We start from the raw sequence: 20,440 nt of genomic DNA, 5'->3' as shown, positions 1-20,440 counted from the left end.
ATCTTTCAGCCTTGAGATATTTTATGTTATATATATATATACACACACACACGTTTTATAACCTACTCGTGGCTGAAAGGTTGTCACGGAATCGTACAATCTGTTGCAACTTACTTGCACAAACGCCATAAAATGTGCAAATGGTCGCCTGTGCTATTTAGGTCACGTGTAACGGACGCCATTTTCCTCCTAATAGCCTTTTTTACGTCTCCTGTTGATTTGTATCCTGGCCGTGTATCTCTTTTGCAAATTCCTTCAAATTTTTGACCCATTTCAGAAATTTTTGGCGCATCAATGATATTTCCCGCACCTCTAATTATTAACCAGATTTACAAGAGGCGTTCACTGCTTTCAGACGTACGGCATAGATACCTTACAGAAACTAGTATAAAACGGGCACGAATTGCGCCTTTGATAAGTAAGCCCAAGCCTAAAATTAAAACATGTTCTTCTTTCGTGACGGGCGATACTTAGCAATGTCTGCCATTACAGCGCCCATGGGGGGCATTAAAGAGGTTGGCACCACAATCAAATGTTATCACCTATGCAAAGAACAGGCATCAAATGTCTGATTTGCAGGGACCTCATTGCAGGGACACCCGGGGCCCCCGAGAACAGGAGTCCTTCTATCCACCCGTAGTGATGTGCAGAGTGAATGAAGCGGCGCTTGTCTGCAGTGCTGCTCCATTCACTTCAATAAGACTGATGGAAATTGGCGAGTACAAGCGCTCCGCCATCACTGGCAGACCGTTCAACCTCCTTCTCACTGCGGAGGATGCCGTGATCCCGCAGTGGGGAGGAGAGGGGAAAATGGCAACCTAGTTCTCGGAATTGGTGGAGGTCTCAGCACGGACACCCTCACTGATCAGACTTATCACCAAGACTAAGTGATGAAAGTCAATTCTGGAACCACCCCTTTAAAAGATTGGTTTAAAGGGGCAGTGCCATGGTACAGTTACCCATCGATAAGATAGCGGATAATTGTATGATCGGGGGATCAGACAACCAGGACCCCCGTTGTTCCCGAAAGACCACCTGATAAGTGGTGCAGAGGTTGGGCACGCCACCATTTCATTAAATTCAATGGCAGTGCCAGAGATGACCAAGTGCTGAAACTCAGCAATTTCTGGCACTCCCATGGAAATGAATGGAGCAGCGGAGCTCCTGCACAACCTCCGCAGCATTCATGCAGGAACATCTGGGACAGCAGTTTTCGGGATCAGTGGGGATCTCAGTGGACGGACCACCACTGATCATAAAGTTATCCCCCATCGCCCCTCTTTTTTCCCTAGCATCCCCCACCTCCACCATTAGATTGAAGGATACCATTTATGGGTCATTTCCAATGCTGTGATGCTGCAGGGAAATTGAATACTTATAAAAGGCGCCAAAGTTAATAGAATAACAATACACTGCAGTACTGAAGTGTTGCAGTAGATTTATAAGCAATCAGACATTATATAAGGTCAAGTTCCTTAAGAGGACCTAAAAATATTTTTTACAGACTTTGTTCTTTGGTTAATTACAAAACAAATTAAAAAAAAAAAAACTTTTCCCATTTCAAGCATAAAAAAATACACATATTTGACATTGTAGGATCCGTAAAAGTCTGATTAAGAGAACGTATTTTTGATCCCACATGGTAAAGACCCCCCCGCCCAACAGAATGGCAAAATTTAGTTATTTCCATTCCGCTCCACTTATACATTTTTCAAACACTTCCAGTCGATTATATGGTAAACTAAATGGCACCATTGAAAACTACGACTCGCCCCGCATAGAACGCGCCCCCAGACGGCCATCTGCGGAGAAATGAGAAAGTTATGATTTTTTGAAAATGGGGAGGAAAACAACTAAAGAAAACTTGAAAGTGTCTGCAGGTTTTATGGGAGGATGTGATGCAGATCGTTTGGCCTTCCTCTATATTTCCAGCATCCACGGCCTTTAGAGGCATATGGAAGACAATGGCAGCTTATTTCTACAGATGACGTCCGCGCCGTTTGTAGTTCCATCCGTCGTTAATAATGCCCGCTCTCCCCCGAGAAAAGAGCACAATAAACTTTAAAACTAAATACAATTTCGCAACTTGGAAGCTTAATTGCTTTTTGCACAACTTCCCCTTGTCATTTTTATTGACTGCTAATGTGGCGTTACTACAAAGTCTGCATTATACAACCCCCACCGTAACCGAGAGCGAGGACTCCCAGGTATGTAGAGGGTGAGCTATAGAGGACGTATTTATGGGAAGAGGATGATGAAAGAACCAAAGCCTTCAACACTTCCATTGTCTTGTACGCCTCTGCAGCTGGAAGGCCATGCTAACGGGCTCCTTAAGAAGATCACAGCGGTGTCCTTGTAAAAATACCAGCGATCGGATGAACAGAAGAAAGGAAATAACAAAGACAATGAAAAGACTTGTAATTTGCAATATAAAGAGTACTTGTCATCACAGGTGACTTCCAGAATTAGCTGCGGTGTGCGTACATGAGGAGGAACACTATATATGGCCATTATAGGACTTGTATCCTGCATTTATTATCAGTTTCCCCTCTGTAAACTCCATCAGGAATTCTCAGCCTTCCATGAGCTGGTGGGTGTAGACTGGCTGTTATGAGGTCTCCATACACTGCACACAGAGAGGAAGAGATCCTGCTCTCCTATGTGTGCAGTGTATCGAGACACCATAGCATCAGTCTACACCCAGCAGCTCAGAGATAGAGAAGAGATCCTTATCCCCAGTCTCTGAGCTACAGGGTGTAGACAGATGTGTGCAGTGTTGGTCTCCATAAACTGCACACGTAGATGAGCAGGATCTCTTTCTCTGTGCTTGAGCTGGTGGGTGTAGACTGTGGTTATGATGTCTCGGTACACTTTACATATAAGAGAGCAGGATCTCTTCTTTATCTCCGAGTTGATGGGTGTAGACTGCTGCTATGTTGTCTCCATACATTGCACACATAGGAGAGCAGGAGCTCTTCTCCATTTCTGAGCTGATGGGTGCAGACTGCTGCTATGACATCTCTATAAACTGCACACGGGTCATTCCATGCCAAGTGGACCAGTGGTCCCCACTCGGCCATCTCCGATTTTGCTGAAAATTTATAAGGATGTACATGTATGTTTGAAACGAGGTTCTGTAAAGTTCTAGGGCCAGATATCAAATACCTGGGACACTGTTGCCCTTTCACTGGAGGTCCCAATGAGCGCGCGGCTTCAGCTACGAGGATTTTGCAAACTTAAGCCATACTTTGGTTAAATATATCTCAAAACCAAAAACCATTGGTAATTTGTGCTTTGACCAGTACACCAAACAGCTATATGGCTTTGCACTGCTGCAATATCACGGTCAAAGCATATGTATTTGTGAAGATATTCACACCCACATATGATGAAAAATGTTAAATGATCAAATCTGACCTATTTTTAAGGTCAAATATCTAAAAAAGGGTACCCCTCAAATCTATTTATTTTGACATCAGTCGAAAGAGCAAATTTTTCTCTACAAGGATCATTATTTTATTTTTTGGAGTCTTTCAGTTTAAGAAAAGAAAAATGCCACTGAACATGGCGTTTTTAAACATACGCAATGAATGATAAATGCACTATTCAAACCCTTGCGTTGGTCCATGGTGGTTATACCACTACCAATTCCCTAAGAATTGGTATTATAATCCTATTCAGAATTGTAATAATGCCAAATCTTTTGAGAATTGGCAGCCCCATCGCCTAGGGGCCACGCCCGATAGCCGTGCAAGGCCAGCCACGGGCGGTCTCTTTATCACAGGTTCCGAAGCCTGAGGGTGGGTGTCTTAGCCTAGGATCCCAAGCCTAATATTGGGTCTCTTTTGTTGGTTCCCAAGCCATAATGTTCAGTCTAAGTGGTCTGGAACTGTTGCTGAATTTGCAACATAATTGGCTCCAAGAAGCTGTATTGTCGTCCCATTGCTGTTGCAGCTGGTGCTGGCAGTATTGCAATGATTGACTGCTCAGGAATCCAGCAGGTATCATTTCTCACAGGCCAGTGAAAGAAGCTAGCTGGTCCATGAGGATGCATGAAATTTATTAATGCATCATGGTCGTCGACTGAAATTTCAGATTTGGCATTATTACAATTCTTAATAGGATTATAATACCAATTCTTAGGGAATTGGTAGTGGTATAACCACCATGGACCAACGCAAGGGTTTGAATAGTGCATTTATCATTCATTGCGTATGTTTAAAAACGCCATGTTCAGTGGCATTTTTCTTTTCTTAAACTGAAAGACTCCAAAAAATAAAATGATGATCCTTGTAGAGAAAAATTTGCTCTTTCGACTGATATCAAAATAAATAGATTTGAGGGGTACCCTTTTTTAGATATTTGACCTTAAAAATAGGTCAGATTTGATCATTTAACATTTTTCATCATATGTGGGTGTGAATATCTTCACAAATACATATGCTTTGACCGTGATATTGCAGCAGTGCAACGCCATGTAGCTGTTTGGTGTACAGAGCAAAGCACCGGTTACAAGTCGTTTTTGGTCTTGAGCTATACTTGGCCAAAGTTTGGTGTAAATGTCATGCGGCGTGATTTTCAAGCTACTTTGACACAAAATTGTGGCCGATATATTCTTTTGTGATAGCCGGTACTAATTTTTTTGTGTTCACCAGCAAAAGTTGAGCTAGTATGTCCAATTTCAGCATCATAGCCAGTATATTTCTATAATGCCTATGTGCCAAAGTTTGCAAAATCCTTGTAGCTGAAGCCGCGAGCTCAGTGGGACCTCCAGTGTAAAGGCGACAGTGCCACAGGTATTTAAGATCTGGAGCTAAAACTTCACAGAACCTCGTTTCAAACATATACATATATCTGAGTAAATTTTCAGCAAAATCGGAGACGGTCGAGTGGGGACGATTTTGAAAATTGGTCCAATTGATGTGGAATGACCCACACATAAGAGAACAGGATGTCTTCTTCTCTACCTCTAAGCTGGTGCGTGTAGACTGCTGCTATGTCTTCATACCATGCACACATAGGAGAGCAGAATCTATTCTCTAGCTCTCCGAGATCATAGGTGTGGACTGCTGCTATGTTGTCTCCTATACACTGCACAGATAGAAGAGATCTTGCCACTTAACTCTCTCTGTAGCGAACCTTTAGATGTAGTAGCAGCATGGAGGACATTATACAGCAGTACTGAGCAGTGTAGATGTAATTTCAGCACAGGGATGAGATAAACTACTGCGGCAGCATTAGCTCTTAGTGACCCGCTGCCTCTCTCTCACTGCAGCCATTTCTTCCTCTCCCTCCACTTTCCATAGACTTCTACTGGCAGCATGTAACCTGATCCCTCAGTGAGCCATTTGTCTATCATAAAATAGATTTAGCAGTATTTCAAAGTGAATAATCAATGCATGAGAAAGGGGTGGAGCTGTGACTCAAATGCCATAAAAAGCATGTTTCGCTAATAACATATATTACAAAGTTTCTACTGCTTTATGTAAAGTTAGTTGAAATGACCGTGCCTGTTTAATGCATAAAATTAAGAAATGAAGCAGCTTAGCAAATAGGCTTAAAAATTAAAACTCTCCATAGACCTATGTGTCTCCACGGTAACAGACTACAAATAAACCTTATGTAGTCTGATACTCCCTGCCATTCATCTTGGGCATTTAGGCATTTGCTAGTCGTGTATAAAGGGGACCCTCAAGTCCCACGGCACAATTTGTCTTCGGAAAGGAGGGGGTGGGAGTAATAATACCCATCACTGTCCTTTCTTGCAGTTCTGCCACAGATCCGATCCATTAAGTCCCAGAGCCAAACCATGGTAGAACTGCAAAGAAAGGAGAACAGTGGGCAATATTACTTCCTCCTGCCGTTGTCGGGACAAATGTGGTCTCTGGGACCAGAGGGTCGCTTTAAAGGGGTAGCCCATTTTTAAACTATTGATTACCTATCCTTAAAACAGACCATTAATAGTGGATTAGCAACGGATCCACCACTTGGGACTTCCACAGATCAGCTGTTCAATGGACTGGTGCGCTCATGCACTGATTTGGTTTCTGCAGGAAGCAGACGGCTCCATCCTCACTGCAGTGGCCAGACTTGGTATTACAAATATTACATTCACTTCAATGGGAAATTTGCCTGTAATATCAAAGCCGGCCACTGCAAGGGGAACAGAGTTGTCTGCTTCCTGCAGAAATCAGTTTAATGCACAAGCACACTGGCTGGGCAAACAGCTGATTGGTGGGGATCCCAGCTAGCAGATCCCCTTTGATCTACTAGAGATTGCCTTTCCTGCGGATAGGCCATCAGTTGTTTACAACTGGACAACCCCTTTAACTTTTTTGGTTTGATATTGGCGAGTATAGAAGTGGTCATTGCTGACCCGATTCTGGACTAGTCTAACTGACAACTCAAGTGTCTAGTGATCTGCCGATCCCCGCTCCCTACACACACTATAGTGATGGAAGTATAACTTACGGTCATGCCATCGAACATCTGAGTGCTGGACTGAACAGATGAGATTTCCTGAGACGACAGCACCCCGCTCACATACTTCGTAGTAAATTTATCGACCACGTTGAAGATCCTCTTCTCACAGCCGTTCCACCACAAGCGGACCATGGCCGGCAAATCCTTCAAAGTGATGTGATAAACGCAACACGCCAAATGGGGGATCTCGTACTGCAGCGTGCTGCAACCTAAAGAAGGAAAGCGGGCACCATTACCCTGGATGCATAACTGACCGCAATGTCCTATCCTACTACAAAAAGGTAAGCTGCAAATCCCAAGGTCCAAAAGCTCAGAAGCCATAGACATAGGCCATTGGATGTAAGGGGCGTGCAAAGAACAATTTGACCAATGACCCAGAAGGGAATGGCATGTTACAGCTGCTGCCAGTCTTTACCCCATTACTGCCAATGCAGCCGTTGGACATTTAAAACAGACTGGTTGCTATGGACTCACAGGATTATATATAAGGTTGTCTGGATGTACGTGCCTAGCAACAAGTCTGTCCATGATCACAAGTCAAACTGTGCAGACGAGGCGCAATGAGCAAGACCCAGGCCAAGTCGGGGCTGCTGTAAGTATCAGGAATGCATGCCAGACCTTGCCGCTGCAACAATCCCTGGCAATGACTACAGGTCACCCAGCTGGCTTCAGTATAATAGAGGCTGTCATGGGGACAGTGCAGGCACACCTGAGCGCCCTCTTCTGCTGTTAGGTGGACACATAGTGCCCTAGCAATGTCTTCACCTAGCTGCAAAGCAGAAGAGAGGTTTTCAAGAAAATTTTTTTTACAGAATTGGCTAATAAATACACACTCCAAAAATGCTCAGAAACCCTAAAAAAAGAAATAATGAAATGACGGCCGCACTTTAAAAACAATAGTTTCAAAAATGGTCTTTTTGAATAGAACGGTTTTCCAAAATGCACAAACTTTGTTCCCATCGATCATCTGCCTCCCTGCTCCACCGGTCAGGTCTTCCCTCCATCTGAAAGGGAATCTTTTTAAAATAGACCTTTTTCTGTTTCAGTCATCTACAGACTGACCTAATCCTGATGTTAATCCAGCCCTGTGCCAGCCACTGCAACGCCGCCCCCGCGCCAGCCACTGCAACGCCGCCCCCGCGCCAGCCACTGCAACGCCGCCCCCGCGCCAGCCACTGCAACGCCGCCCCCGCGCCAGCCACTGCAACGCCGCCCCCGCGCCAGCCACTGCAACGCCGCCCCCGCGCCAGCCACTGCAACGCCGCCCCCGCGCCAGCCACTGCAACGCCGCCCCCGCGCCAGCCACTGCAACGCCGCCCCGGCGCCAGCCACTGTAACGACGCCTCCGCCCCAGCCACTGCAACGACGCCTCCGCCCCCGCGCCAGCCACTGCAACGCCGCCTCCGCCCCCGCGCCAGCCACTGCAACGCCGCCCCCGCGCCAGCCACTGCAACGCCGCCCCCGCGCCAGCCACTGCAACGCCGCCCCCGCGCCAGCCACTGCAACGCCGCCCCCGCGCCAGCCACTGCAACGCCGCCCCCGCGCCAGCCACTGCAACGCCGCCCCGGCGCCAGCCACTGTAACGACGCCTCCGCCCCAGCCACTGCAACGACGCCTCCGCCCCCGCGCCAGCCACTGCAACGACGCCTCCGCCCCCGCGCCAGCCACTGCAACGCCGCCCCCGCGCCAGCCACTGCAACGCCGCCCCGGCGCCAGCCACTGTAACGACGCCTCCGCCCCAGCCACTGCAACGACGCCTCCGCCCCCGCGCCAGCCACTGCAACGACGCCTCCGCCCCCGCGCCAGCCACTGCAACGACGCCTCCGCCCCCGCGCCAGCCACTGCAACGACGCCTCCGCCCCCGCGCCAGCCACTGCAACGCCGCCCCCGCGCCAGCCACTGCAACGCCGCCCCCGCGCCAGCCACTGCAACGCCGCCCCGGCGCCAGCCACTGTAACGACGCCTCCGCCCCAGCCACTGCAACGACGCCTCCGCCCCCGCGCCAGCCACTGCAACGACACCTCCGCCCCCGCGCCAGCCACTGCAACGCCGCCCCCGCGCCAGCCACTGCAACGCCGCCCCCGCGCCAGCCACTGCAACGCCGCCCCCGCGCCAGCCACTGCAACGCCGCCCCCGCGCCAGCCACTGCAACGCCGCCCCCGCGCCAGCCACTGCAACGCCGCCCCCGCGCCAGCCACTGCAACGCCGCCCCCGCGCCAGCCACTGCAACGCCGCCCCGGCGCCAGCCACTGTAACGACGCCTCCGCCCCAGCCACTGCAACGACGCCTCCGCCCCCGCGCCAGCCACTGCAACGACGCCTCCGCCCCCGCGCCAGCCACTGCAACGACGCCTCCGCCCCCGCGCCAGCCACTGCAACGCCGCCCCCGCGCCAGCCACTGCAACGCCGCCCCCGCGCCAGCCACTGCAACGCCGCCCCGGCGCCAGCCACTGTAACGACGCCTCCGCCCCAGCCACTGCAACGACGCCTCCGCCCCCGCGCCAGCCACTGCAACGACGCCTCCGCCCCCGCGCCAGCCACTGCAACGCCGCCCCCGCGCCAGCCACTGCAACGCCGCCCCCGCGCCAGCCACTGCAACGCCGCCCCCGCGCCAGCCACTGCAACGCCGCCCCCGCGCCAGCCACTGCAACGCCGCCCCCGCGCCAGCCACTGCAACGCCGCCCCCGCGCCAGCCACTGCAACGCCGCCCCGGCGCCAGCCACTGTAACGACGCCTCCGCCCCAGCCACTGCAACGACGCCTCCGCCCCCGCGCCAGCCACTGCAACGACGCCTCCGCCCCCGCGCCAGCCACTGCAACGACGCCTCCGCCCCCGCGCCAGCCACTGCAACGACGCCTCCGCCCCCGCCACTGCAACGACGCCTCCGCCCCCGCGCCAGCCACTGCAACGACGCCTCCGCCCCCGCGCCAGCCACTGCAACGACGCCTCCGCCCCCGCGCCAGCCACTGCAACGACGCCTCCGCCCCCGCGCCAGCCACTGCAACGACGCCTCCGCCCCCGCGCCAGCCACTGCAACGACGCCTCCGCCCCCGCGCCTGCCACTGCAACGACGCCTCCGCCCCCGCGCCAGCCACTGCAACGACGCCTCCGCCCCCGCGCCAGCCACTGCAACGACGCCTCCGCCCCCGCGCCAGCCACTGCAACGACGCCTCCGCCCCCGCGCCAGCCAATGCAACGACGCCTCCGCCCCCGCGCCAGCCACTGCAACGACGCCTCCGCCCCCGCGCCAGCCACTGCAACGACGCCTCCGCCCCCGCGCCAGCCACTGCAACGACGCCTCCGCCCCCGCGCCAGCCACTGCAACGAGGCCTCCGCCCCCGCGCCAGTCACTGCAACGACGCCTCCGCCCCCGCTCCAGCCACTGCAACGACGCCTCCGCCCCCGCACCAGCCACTGCAACGACGCCTCCGCCCCCGCGCCAGCCACTGCAACGACGCCTCCGCCCCCGCGCCAGCCACTGCAATGACGCCTCCGCCCCCGCGCCAGCCACTGCAACGACGCCTCCGCCCCCGCACCAGCCACTGCAACGACGCCTCCGCCCCCGCGCCAGTCACTGCAACGACGCCTCCGCCCCCGTGCCAACCACTGCAACGACGCCTCCGCCCCCGTGCCAACCACTGCAACGACGCCTCCGCCCCCGTCCCAACCACTGCCATGACGCCTCCGCCCCCATGCCAGCCACGACGCTTCCACCCCCGTGCCAGCCACTGCAACGACGCCTCCGCCCCCACGCCAGCCACAACGACGCTTCCGCCCCCGTGCCAGCCACTGCAACGACACCTCCGCCCCCACGCCAGCCACTGCAACGACGCCTCCGCCCCCACGCCAGCCACTGCAACGACGCCTCCGCCCCCACGCCAGCCACTGCAACGACGCCTCCGCCCCCACGCCAGCCACTGCATCGACGCCTCCGCCCCCCACTGCAACGACGCCTCCGCCCCCACGCCAGCCACTGCAACGACGCCTTCGCCCCCATGCCAGCCACTGCAACGACGCCTCCGCCCCCACGCCAGCCACTTCACCGGCTGCCTGTACGCTACAGAATACAATTTATACTCATGACTCTTACCCATAAGCTCTCCACAGTGCCGCACTATCCTATATCACCTCCCTCATCTCCGTCTACCACCCTACCCGTGCTCTCCGCACTGCTAATGATCTCAGACCAAGTTCCTCCATAATCCAAGCCTCCCCTCACCAAGACTTCTCCTGAGCTGCAGAAGTTCTTTGCAATGCGCTACCCCAGACATCCTAATGCACCTCCTCTGTACATACACAGATAGCGGCTCATGCAGGTTTATGTATACTATCATATTTCTATACACGATGGCCGACCATCGTACAGAACAAGCACGGCTACCTCGTGCCCCTCCCCCTATTTGCTGATAGACCATAAGCTTGCATCATCCCTATTTCATCAGACTGTAAGTTCTTGATTCCCCCTATTTCCTCATAGATTGCAAGCTCTTGTGAACCCTCCCCCCTATTAGTGGAATATTATATATACTGTCTGACGAGTGGCGCAGAATATATTGGTACTACAGAAATAATCTTCTTGCGTCTCCAGTCCACTTTGTTATATGAACTCCATCGTGCTTCTCGCTTTGGCCGCCCTCCGCTGCCAACATGCAGACATTTTCCTGAGTTCGTGGTCTTCACCTTCCGGCGTTATCAGCCTTCGGATTGCAGCAGCGATGACATCATCTTGGACGCCGCGTGGAAAGTAACACCAGAGCGCATTACTGTGCGATGTCCGCGCTCTCTGGCATCTCATGCCGGCAGCTGGATGTGGGATATCGGGGACTCCACACCGGGGGCGCTGGAGCTTCCTGGAGACCACTAAGGGGCCGCAGCAGCCAGCGTCGCTTTAAACGCAGCGATACGAAGGAGGTTCTGTTGGATATTTAAAGAGGTTTTCCCTTTAAAGTTATTTATCCCCTCTCTACAGCACAGGGGGATATCATCTGATGGCTGGGACTCCCACCGATCCACAGAATAGTAGATAAATGTCGGATCGCTGGGGGTCCAACTGCTGGGACCCCCTGTCATCTCAGGACTGGCACCTCCGAACGCTGCGTGTAATTGGAACGGCGGTGCACACGCTTGACCAACACTCTATTACTTTCTATGGGACATGTGGAGATTAATGAGCTTGGCAACCTTCCTTCTGTCAGTGGCGGTTATGTATGTGCACTGCTGTTCTATTTGCACGTGGCATTCAGGGGTGCCAGTCCTGAGATGACAGGGGGTCCCAGCAGTTGGACCCCCAGCGATCCAACATTTATCTACTATTCTGTGGATTCCAGAGACAACGCAACCTGAAGGTGGTTCCATACCTTAGATGAACGTCAGCCAAATGCCAAATGTTGGTCAAAGACCAAGTCAAGCCACACGTATAGGGGGGGGGGGGGGTATAGATGTCCGACAGACAAGTGTTTGGTAAAAGCCATCTGCGGGGCAGCACACAACAACATGAAGTCAAAATCCCAAAGTTGGCCAACAGCGCTGGTTTCTCATGCCACAGAATGTGGGGTCGGTATGGACGATACGTCAACGCGGCAAGCCTAGACTGGACAGCAGTCATGTGACACATCACAACATGGACTTCTCATCGAATACTGCGGCAAACAACCGGGGACCAATGAGATTTAGCAGCGTGGGAACAGCGCAGAATCAGTGGGGTGATAGAGGAGATTTCTGTTTCTTATGACATTTTAGGTATATTGGGTAATGTCAAAGAGACGGATCCGGCGCCATATCTCATTACTGCTGTCCTATATTGAAATACCAATAGCGTACTTGAACAAGAAGGCATGGATGCCTTCGGCCCCTGGGACATAGATTTCAATTTTATGCTGTGGCCCTTGTAAGAGATATAGGGAAAAACCCAATTGTAAAGCTGAAGAGTAGCCTATGGGAAGCAGAAGTGCGCTTCCACGTCTTTTTAAGTGTAATGGGATCGCTGCTACGACTGATGTAAGGAAAGCGTACTCAAAATGGCCTCTTTCTGCTATGATACATGCATAGATCCATTTGACAGTGCGGTCCAGGGCTGACGCCATCATGGCGGGACCGTGTGCAAAGCGCTGATTCAGTGTGGATGCAATGCAAGAGGATAACGCCAATTTCGTCGTGAACGTGCGGGTTGGAATTTGGTGCGATCATCTCATTGGACCCGTGTTCATTCCAGGGACTCTCTATGTGGATCGGTCCCTGAATCTTCTGCGGACAAGGATGGATAATCTGCCCACATCACAGCAGGAGCCACGTGCTGCAGGTTTTCTGCTGTAATTCCAACCTGCGGTTTTGCTGCAGATCCGCTGCGGAAATTCCAAACCAAACCGCAGCGTTTCCAACAATGCGTGAACGACAGACCCTAAATGTGGTTCACCAAGTGTGCTGCCGTGTACATGCACTCACCTTGTACGGATAGGTCGAGCTCTTCCATAAAGAAGGTTCTGGGCTCTTTGCAGCTGGCATCGCCCGCCTGACCGGGTAGGATCGGCATGTGTGGCATCAACCGGAACAGGTTGTAAAGCAGCTTATTCAAGCTCTTTGTTTTCCGAAGGTACTGGGAGTAGAGCGCCCGCAGCTGGGGGAAAACACTGATGGGTTAGAGATGTAGCAGCGGTTTGCAGACTTATGCCGTCTTATGTAAAGTGCGGGCTGTAAGACCCACAATCGGAGTATTACTGCCCCCCTGCTAATGTGATGGGGGGCCGGGCGTGTGAAGGGGCAGCTCTAGTGGAAGCAACGCTGATAGGTCTAACGATCTGACAGAACACCAACAACTGGCTGGACTGGAGGTAAGTGATAGGACCGGTTACATCGCACTTGGACGGTCGTCACACCCGCTCATTTACTTACATTTTATCATCTTGTAACTTTGTGCAAACTTGAAAAGTATTTGAAGTTTCTCCCATAATTCTGCACTCAAAGTAACAACAGAATGTTAGAAATCTTTGTAAAGTTTTCAAAAGGAAAAACTAACATTTTGCATTGAATTAAGTATTCACACCCTTTGGTACGACACTTGGAATTTAACAGCGGGTCTCTCATTTATCTTGATCATCTTTGAGGTGTTTCTACACCTTGATTGGAGTCACCTGTGGGAAATTAATTTGATTGGCCATCACAACACCCCTTCCTGTCTATATAACGTCTCACAGCTCACAATGCATATCAGAGCCAAAACCAAGCCATGAAGAGGGAAGAACTGCCTATAGAGCTCAGAGACTAGATTGTGTGGAGGCGCAGATCTGGAGAAGATGTCTGGAGGAAACCAGGCCCCGCTCATCACCTGCCCAATACCATCCCTACAGTGAAACCTAGTGGGGGAGCATCATGCTGCAGGAGGGAAGACCGATCAGGGTGGATGGAAAGTTGAATGGAGCGAAGTAAAGAGATAATGACAACCTGATCCAGAGCGCAAGGGACCTCTGACTGGGCAGAAGGGTCACCTTCCAACACGACAATGACCCTAAGACCCCAGCCAAGACAACACAGCAACGGGGACAACTCTGTGAATGTCCTCAGTGACCCAGCCAGAGCCCTGAACCCAATGAACATCTCTGGAGAGACCTGACAACGGCTGTCCACTGCTGGCCCCCATCCAACTTGACAGAGGGCAGAAAATCCCCAAATCGAGGTGTGAAATCCTTGTGGCATCATCCCCAAGAAGACAAAGCTAGAATCACTGGCAAAAGGGGCTTCAACTAAGTACTGAGTACGGGGTGTGAAAACTTATGTCACTGCAAAACATGTACAAAGATTTCTAACATTCTATTGTCACTTTGTCATTCTGGGGTACTGAGTGCAGAATGATGAAAAAGACTTGACTTTTTTTTAAATTTGCACAAGGCTAGAACATAAAATGAAAAAAAAATGAAAGGGTCTGAAGACTTGTCAAATGCATTGTATGTGGCACCGAGTCTGCAAGGGGGATGGGAATAGCGGTCACGATATGGGGCCTACAAGCTGGAAATGGGGAGCATCTGCTGCAGACAATGTATCCGGCTATTCCCTACATCCAGCACAAATGCTGCAAACTAACTGGAAGCGGATTACACAGAGGCCGCCTTATTGGTCTTTGTTCTAATAATGGAAATCTCTGGTTCGGTCTGAATGCGGCTGTCGGTGATCCAGAAGGAACTCTGGGACAAGGCCAAAAAGAGATGTGAGTAGGCCCTAAACCATCAGGACATGGCATGACCGCCCGCCAGAGCTCAAGGCACCCCGGAAACTACAGGCCATTGTAAAACACCACCGAGTGCAGATAACTCACTATATACCATAAAAGGTGGACATTGATGTTAAATGGGTGTTATCGCAAACACAAAAACAGTTATACCTATCCACTAGATAAAGAATAACTAGCTGATCGATGGAGGTCTGACCCCATACACCCCTGTATGCTCCTAAGACCCTCAACAAACCCGAGAACAGGCCTCCAGTATGAGCAGCGGTCGGACATGAGGACTGCTGCTCCATTCATTACAATGGGGCTACTGGAGATAGTCAGCTTCCAGCACTCTGCCATATCTGGTGGTCTCACTGAAATGAATGGAGTAGAAGGCCAGAGGTGTTCATTCAGGGACATACCAGACCCCATTCTTGGGTTCATTGGGGTCTAAGTGGTTGGACCACCACAGATCAGGAAGTATTCCTCTATGATGTGGATAGGAGACAAAGGGGTTTTACTATGAAAACAAGTTAAGACCCCAACTCCAAACGTAGCTCAACAACAATTAGCATCATCACATACCGGGCTTTAGTTTAAAACATTTTATGTACCGTTCGGTCAAGACGATGAGCCAATACAGATCCTAAGAACATACCTGGGATGATGCAGCCTTGAAGAAAGTCAGTATGAGCTTCCAAGTCAGAAGATAACCAAGAACAGAGCAGAACTCTTCCTTTAAGGGTTGGATGACTGCAAATTCCCCCACTTGGATTCCTTCTAGAAGGGTCTCTACTAAATCTTCTTGAAGGGCCAGGACAGACATGAGAGCGGCAGGTGGAGACCTACAGAGAATCAAAACTTATGCATAAGAGGACAACATCACAGGGCCAAGAAATCCCACATCTAATAAACAGCAACGGTGATCTACACTGAATGGTCACATTATAAGACCTGGCCCTTTAATACTTGGCGCTTCCCAATATGGTAATTTTCCCCGTGACCCCGGAGGGCGGCATAAAATCACGTGACAAGTTTTCCGCGGATCAGTTTCAGTGTGAATCCACATTAGATGAAAAATCCACTAATCTGAGTGACTTCCAACGAGGCCGGTCATCGGTGCTAGACTAGCCGGGGGCTCACTGTAACCATGTGGGGTTTTCTCGTGTAACGGTGTGGAGAGTATACAGAGAATGGTGATCAAGAAGAATCATCCAGCAAAAGGGGATCCTGTGGACGGAAACAGCTAGTCACCGAAAGGGGTCAGAGGGGGATGTCAGGAATCACTCTGACCAAGAGGAGCTGCACAGTCAAAGGCAGCAGAACACAACGTTGGAGCTCCAACTAACATGTCTGAATGCACAACTCGCCGTTCCTTCGCACAGATGGGATATAACAGCAGACGACCAGTTCCAGCGCCATTGTGTATAAGAAAAACAGCAAGGCGAGACTCCAGCGGGCAAAAGAGCGCAAAACTTGTATCACTAAGCAGCAGAAAAAACATCTCCTGGTCAGATGGAACCAGATTTCTGTTGCTCCGTGCTGATGGTCAGAATTTGGCACAAGCAGCATGAATTGATGACCCCTTCCTGTCAGGCTGGTGGAGGTGAAGTAATGGTGTGGGAAAGGCTCTCTTGATACACTCCGGGTCCTCCCAATTCCTGTGGATGGATATCACAAGGAATTGCTGTGGGTATGAAGGACAACAGAGGTTCAACGTGCTGCTAAGTGGGGGTCTATAATAAAGTAGTCACTCAGTGGTCCCATGGAAAAAAAATCTATCCCCCCTACCGCCCTATCATTATGGTGTTGGGCTTTGCCATGCAGAACAGAAGAGTTTGGCATTTCCCCACTGTCTACATCTTATGACCCTCGGACTGGGCCGTACAGCAGCCACATGGGCCGCCTCTTTGGTTTCTACACTTTATTAGCCAGATTGTACATCCTGTAGCCGGTCTAGTGAAAGCAGTGAAATACAGAGATGTATGAAGGCAGGAGCTGCAGAGGAGTCTCTGGTTTGTCTCTTACTAATAGTTATGTCTCAAGGCTCTTTAATGGGTTGGACATTGACTTTCAGGGTAGCTACATATAGGTGGCGCTAGAGAAGCAGTTCTGGAGGGCTAATTTGCATACTTTTTCACAGGGTGCAATGCTTGCAAGACTATGGCTCTCCATAAGGAGAATCAGTATCTTCTAAGAGAAATTCTAGATAGGAGGTTAAGTTAATTTTCTATGGTCACTGCCCTTCCTCGAAAAACTATCAGAAAGTGATCTCCATCCAAAAGCATGGCCTCTATGTATCAACCAATAATGAAAAAAAGCTGATTAATGGAAAACACACAGTTAATCACCACCACCCAAAAAAATAAGTCTCTGGAAATCTCAGGCTTTAATTTTCCCCCTTTTGTTGGTGGTGATCATAGGAACAAAAACTTGGCTTCTTTCTCCTATGAAGAAGAAATTCCATGGAGTTCATCGGAACACACCGGGGTGTTACCACAGGGAATAAACGCCTTTCACATCTACTTCATCAAATTGGACTTATTTATTGTCCTTGGGGTGTTCATTTATTCTGATTTGTCAGTTTTATGCCAGTTTTTGTTTCCCTTCATCTACATAAGCCCCATCGATGACGGCTACAAGGTGACACATTAGGTTTGCTCCGTGCCAATAATGGACTCTGAGTCATTCTTCGGTGGGGATGTTCCTCTATGTAGAGAATACGCGGCAGCAGAGAGGAACAAACTCATCATTCGTCTGCAGCCAAGTGTTATTTTTAACCGTGAGCTGAAGAAGTGGCGTTAGTGACCTCCTTGTCATACTGAGGTTCTCCTCATGTCCGTGTGACCAGAACCTCTGGTTTTAGACTGTAAGAAGAGAGCCTTTCGAGGGGCTGTATCGCCACCGGAGGAATCGGCATCTGACCATACATGGGCCAGTAGTGGTAACTGCAGGGAAAGTGTAGCATGTCATGTGGCCATGATGGATAGAGCTGGGGCCACTTTTTACACTGAACGATCAGTGCATTGTCACTCCAGAGGACCTTCAGCCATGTGTCCAAGGTCCATTGATATCTTTCCTGGGCCCATCCCAGGTGTTTTTGGTGATGAAGTCTATCATCGGGGGTATCCTTGTCGGTCTTCGGCTATTGAATCCCAGTTGACACAAGGTGTGCCACATAGTCATTGTGGAAATTTGTTTAACTCCCCCCACTGTTGTACTACTGGGTCAGGTGGTCCACCGTGGCACATCACTGCAGAGAGACGAGACCCGCTACTTAATGTTCGCCTCTACCATTAACCCCTTATGGCCTGCCGCTGTATGATCTTCTATCGATGTTCGTCCTTGGTTCATCCAGTCTTGGAACACTCTTGATACGGAGGTTCAGGAACAGCAAAGTGCGACTGTTCCAGAAAGCTTTACCACACCTCCGGGCACCAACAATCTGCCCGCGGTCAAAGTCACTCAAGTCACGTTTACCCACGACTACCAAATGTTGCCTTCTACTGCACAGAGGAGGGGTCAGCACATTATCGGAGAACAGCTTGTGACGCGGCCATCACATGGTACCGCGTTACTGATCACAAGATGCCATGTGCCGATTGTTCACGTGTACCTATCATAGTAACTCCCTGGTCGGGGGGTCCGGAGCGGGGGGGACCCATCTGTATGATTTCCATAAATCATAATATGAAGAGGATCCTCACAAAGTGTACCCATCACTTTACATGCTAAGATTCTGCTTTAAGTACCTCTCCAACATGAAGTCGCATGGGTAGATCACATGACCATCACGTTACATGCTATGGACATGGAATCTGCCAGACTCCAATGATAAGAGGGGTTGTACCAGAATCTGAAGTTATCTCATATCCACAGGAGAGGGAATAACTTGCAGACCGATGGAAGTCTCACCACTAAGACCCCCACCGATCCCAAGAACAGACGTCCCGTGTCCTCCGTCCTCTTTACTGCAGGCCTACTACCCCCCCCCCCCCCTTCCTGTGGGCCCGGCCCGCTGTTAGGGCACTACGCTGTTTAAGGTCTGCCTGTTCCTTTAATAAGGAGTTACTATGAGAAACTGTCAGTACCAACCCAAGTGACCAAATAAGAAAAAGACTTGACTGCCGCGACTACAAATATGGGGAGGGTTGCTTTGTGTGAGTCACATGACTGCAAGATGGGAGCCCATAGTAGGTGCGGGTCCTGCTGATCCTGGACCAGTTTGCCCAGTGCATCGACCTGCTCCATCTCCCTCTGTCCCATAGAAGTACACGGTGGTCTTGCATTGGCACCACTGCTCCATTCAGCCCCTTGAAACCAATTCGCCCCATTTACCAAACCACTGTGAAGACTTACAGAGCGGGCTCCTCCTCATCCTCAGGGCTGTGGTCTTCATCAAACGCCGGTAGATCGGCCATAAGTCTGCGAGGAAATAAAAAGCGGATTATAACTGATGCACAAGTGTGACCACGCAGCGAAATGTCAAGTCAAACTCCGCCGGTGCCGAACGCCATATATATAGGCAACAAATGTGACGTCTACAAGATCTTTCCATCAAGATGATCATCGTGGATCTTGTAGGCTGTGAATCCGATTGTATTTGCCCTCTGCAGCTACTTTATTCAAGGGGTTCAGGTCCAGGATTAGAAAACGATCCTCTTTTGTTATTGATCTCAGAAACAGCACCACCTTCTCTCATGGCTGTGTCTGGTATTGCAGCTTAGCCCTTGCACTAGCATGGGGATTTAAATTGGAATAGCGGACTCTGCAGAATCTGCTTAGGAGCTAAAGTCAGAAAACATTAGGAAAGTTTCTAATCAGGACTTGCTGGAAAGTTGAAATGAATAATACCTGCAATACCAACCCTGACCACTGCAGTGAGAACAGAGCTGAGCGCCTGAGCATGCTGGCTCAGAGAACAGCTGATTAGCGGGGGCCCTAGGCAACAAACTACGGTCATTCCACTAGTAATTACCTATCTTGCAGAGTACTTCACAACTAGACAACTACTTCAATCTTACTTCTAAGGCCCCATTCACCTCTGTGTCAGAGGACCCATTCACATGTACGAGAGGTTTTACCACAAAAACAAGTTATCCTCTATCCACAGGATTGCCGATTGGCGGGTGGATCCTGAGAACGGGGTCCGGCACATCCCTGAATGATCAGAACCGAGGTCGTACACGCTCGCTGCCACCCCATTCATTTCACTGGGTCAGCCGCATTCAGCAGTGATTGAACTCCGCTCTCCGAGGGTCCCAGTGAAGTTAACGGAGCGGCGGCATCCCTGGGTTCATGCATGGAGGCTCGGGTTCCCCGATCAGCAGCGATTCCCTCTCCTGCATGGGGGGGGGGGGGGGGGGGAGGGTGGATCTGGTTTTCATGGTAATTAAGCAGGAGCTCTTTATTACAAACAGGCGGCACCTCCTCGTCCACAGCTCCACGATGACGTCAGGACTGTAACATTAAGTGCTCCCAGATAAACCCAAGACGGTGGAAGGTAAATGTCCGTCTTTGATGTGCAGAGGTAACAGACCCCCTCGCCTGTTACCAGTCCCCCACAGCTGTTCACCATCTCTAGATCCTTTTTACGACTGTTGTGTTCCCTGACTTGGAGAGGATTTGATCGCGGTTACGTAATCGCTCCAACTATTTACGATGTTTACAAGTTATACTGTATGCACTCTGTATACCGCGACTATATACCGCGTATCTGCGCTCAGGGTACCCATATCAGCAACTGGGAACGGTCTGC

At 50.8% G+C, this 20,440-nt stretch overlaps 1 protein-coding gene across 1 annotated transcript in view; it reads right to left on the bottom strand.

The window, feature by feature from the left end:
* The window catches only part of LTN1 (listerin E3 ubiquitin protein ligase 1), an 85,836-nt gene that overhangs the window by 10,911 nt on the left and 54,485 nt on the right, over window positions 1–20,440 (bottom strand). Inside the window, exons 24-27 of the mRNA XM_066599083.1 lie at window positions 19,042–19,107; window positions 15,341–15,527; window positions 12,924–13,095; window positions 6,472–6,692 (exon numbers count right to left, since the gene is read on the bottom strand). Coding sequence (XP_066455180.1) covers window positions 6,472–6,692; window positions 12,924–13,095; window positions 15,341–15,527; window positions 19,042–19,107 — 646 coding nt within the window. The remainder of the gene's footprint in view (window positions 1–6,471; window positions 6,693–12,923; window positions 13,096–15,340; window positions 15,528–19,041; window positions 19,108–20,440) is intronic.

The sequence above is a fragment of the Eleutherodactylus coqui genome, chromosome 4 (assembly GCF_035609145.1).
Source record: "Eleutherodactylus coqui strain aEleCoq1 chromosome 4, aEleCoq1.hap1, whole genome shotgun sequence".
Classification (NCBI taxonomy): Eukaryota; Metazoa; Chordata; class Amphibia; order Anura; family Eleutherodactylidae; genus Eleutherodactylus; species Eleutherodactylus coqui.
The sequence above is the reverse complement of the archived record's forward strand: the minus strand, read 5'-3'. Positions and strand labels throughout refer to the sequence as shown.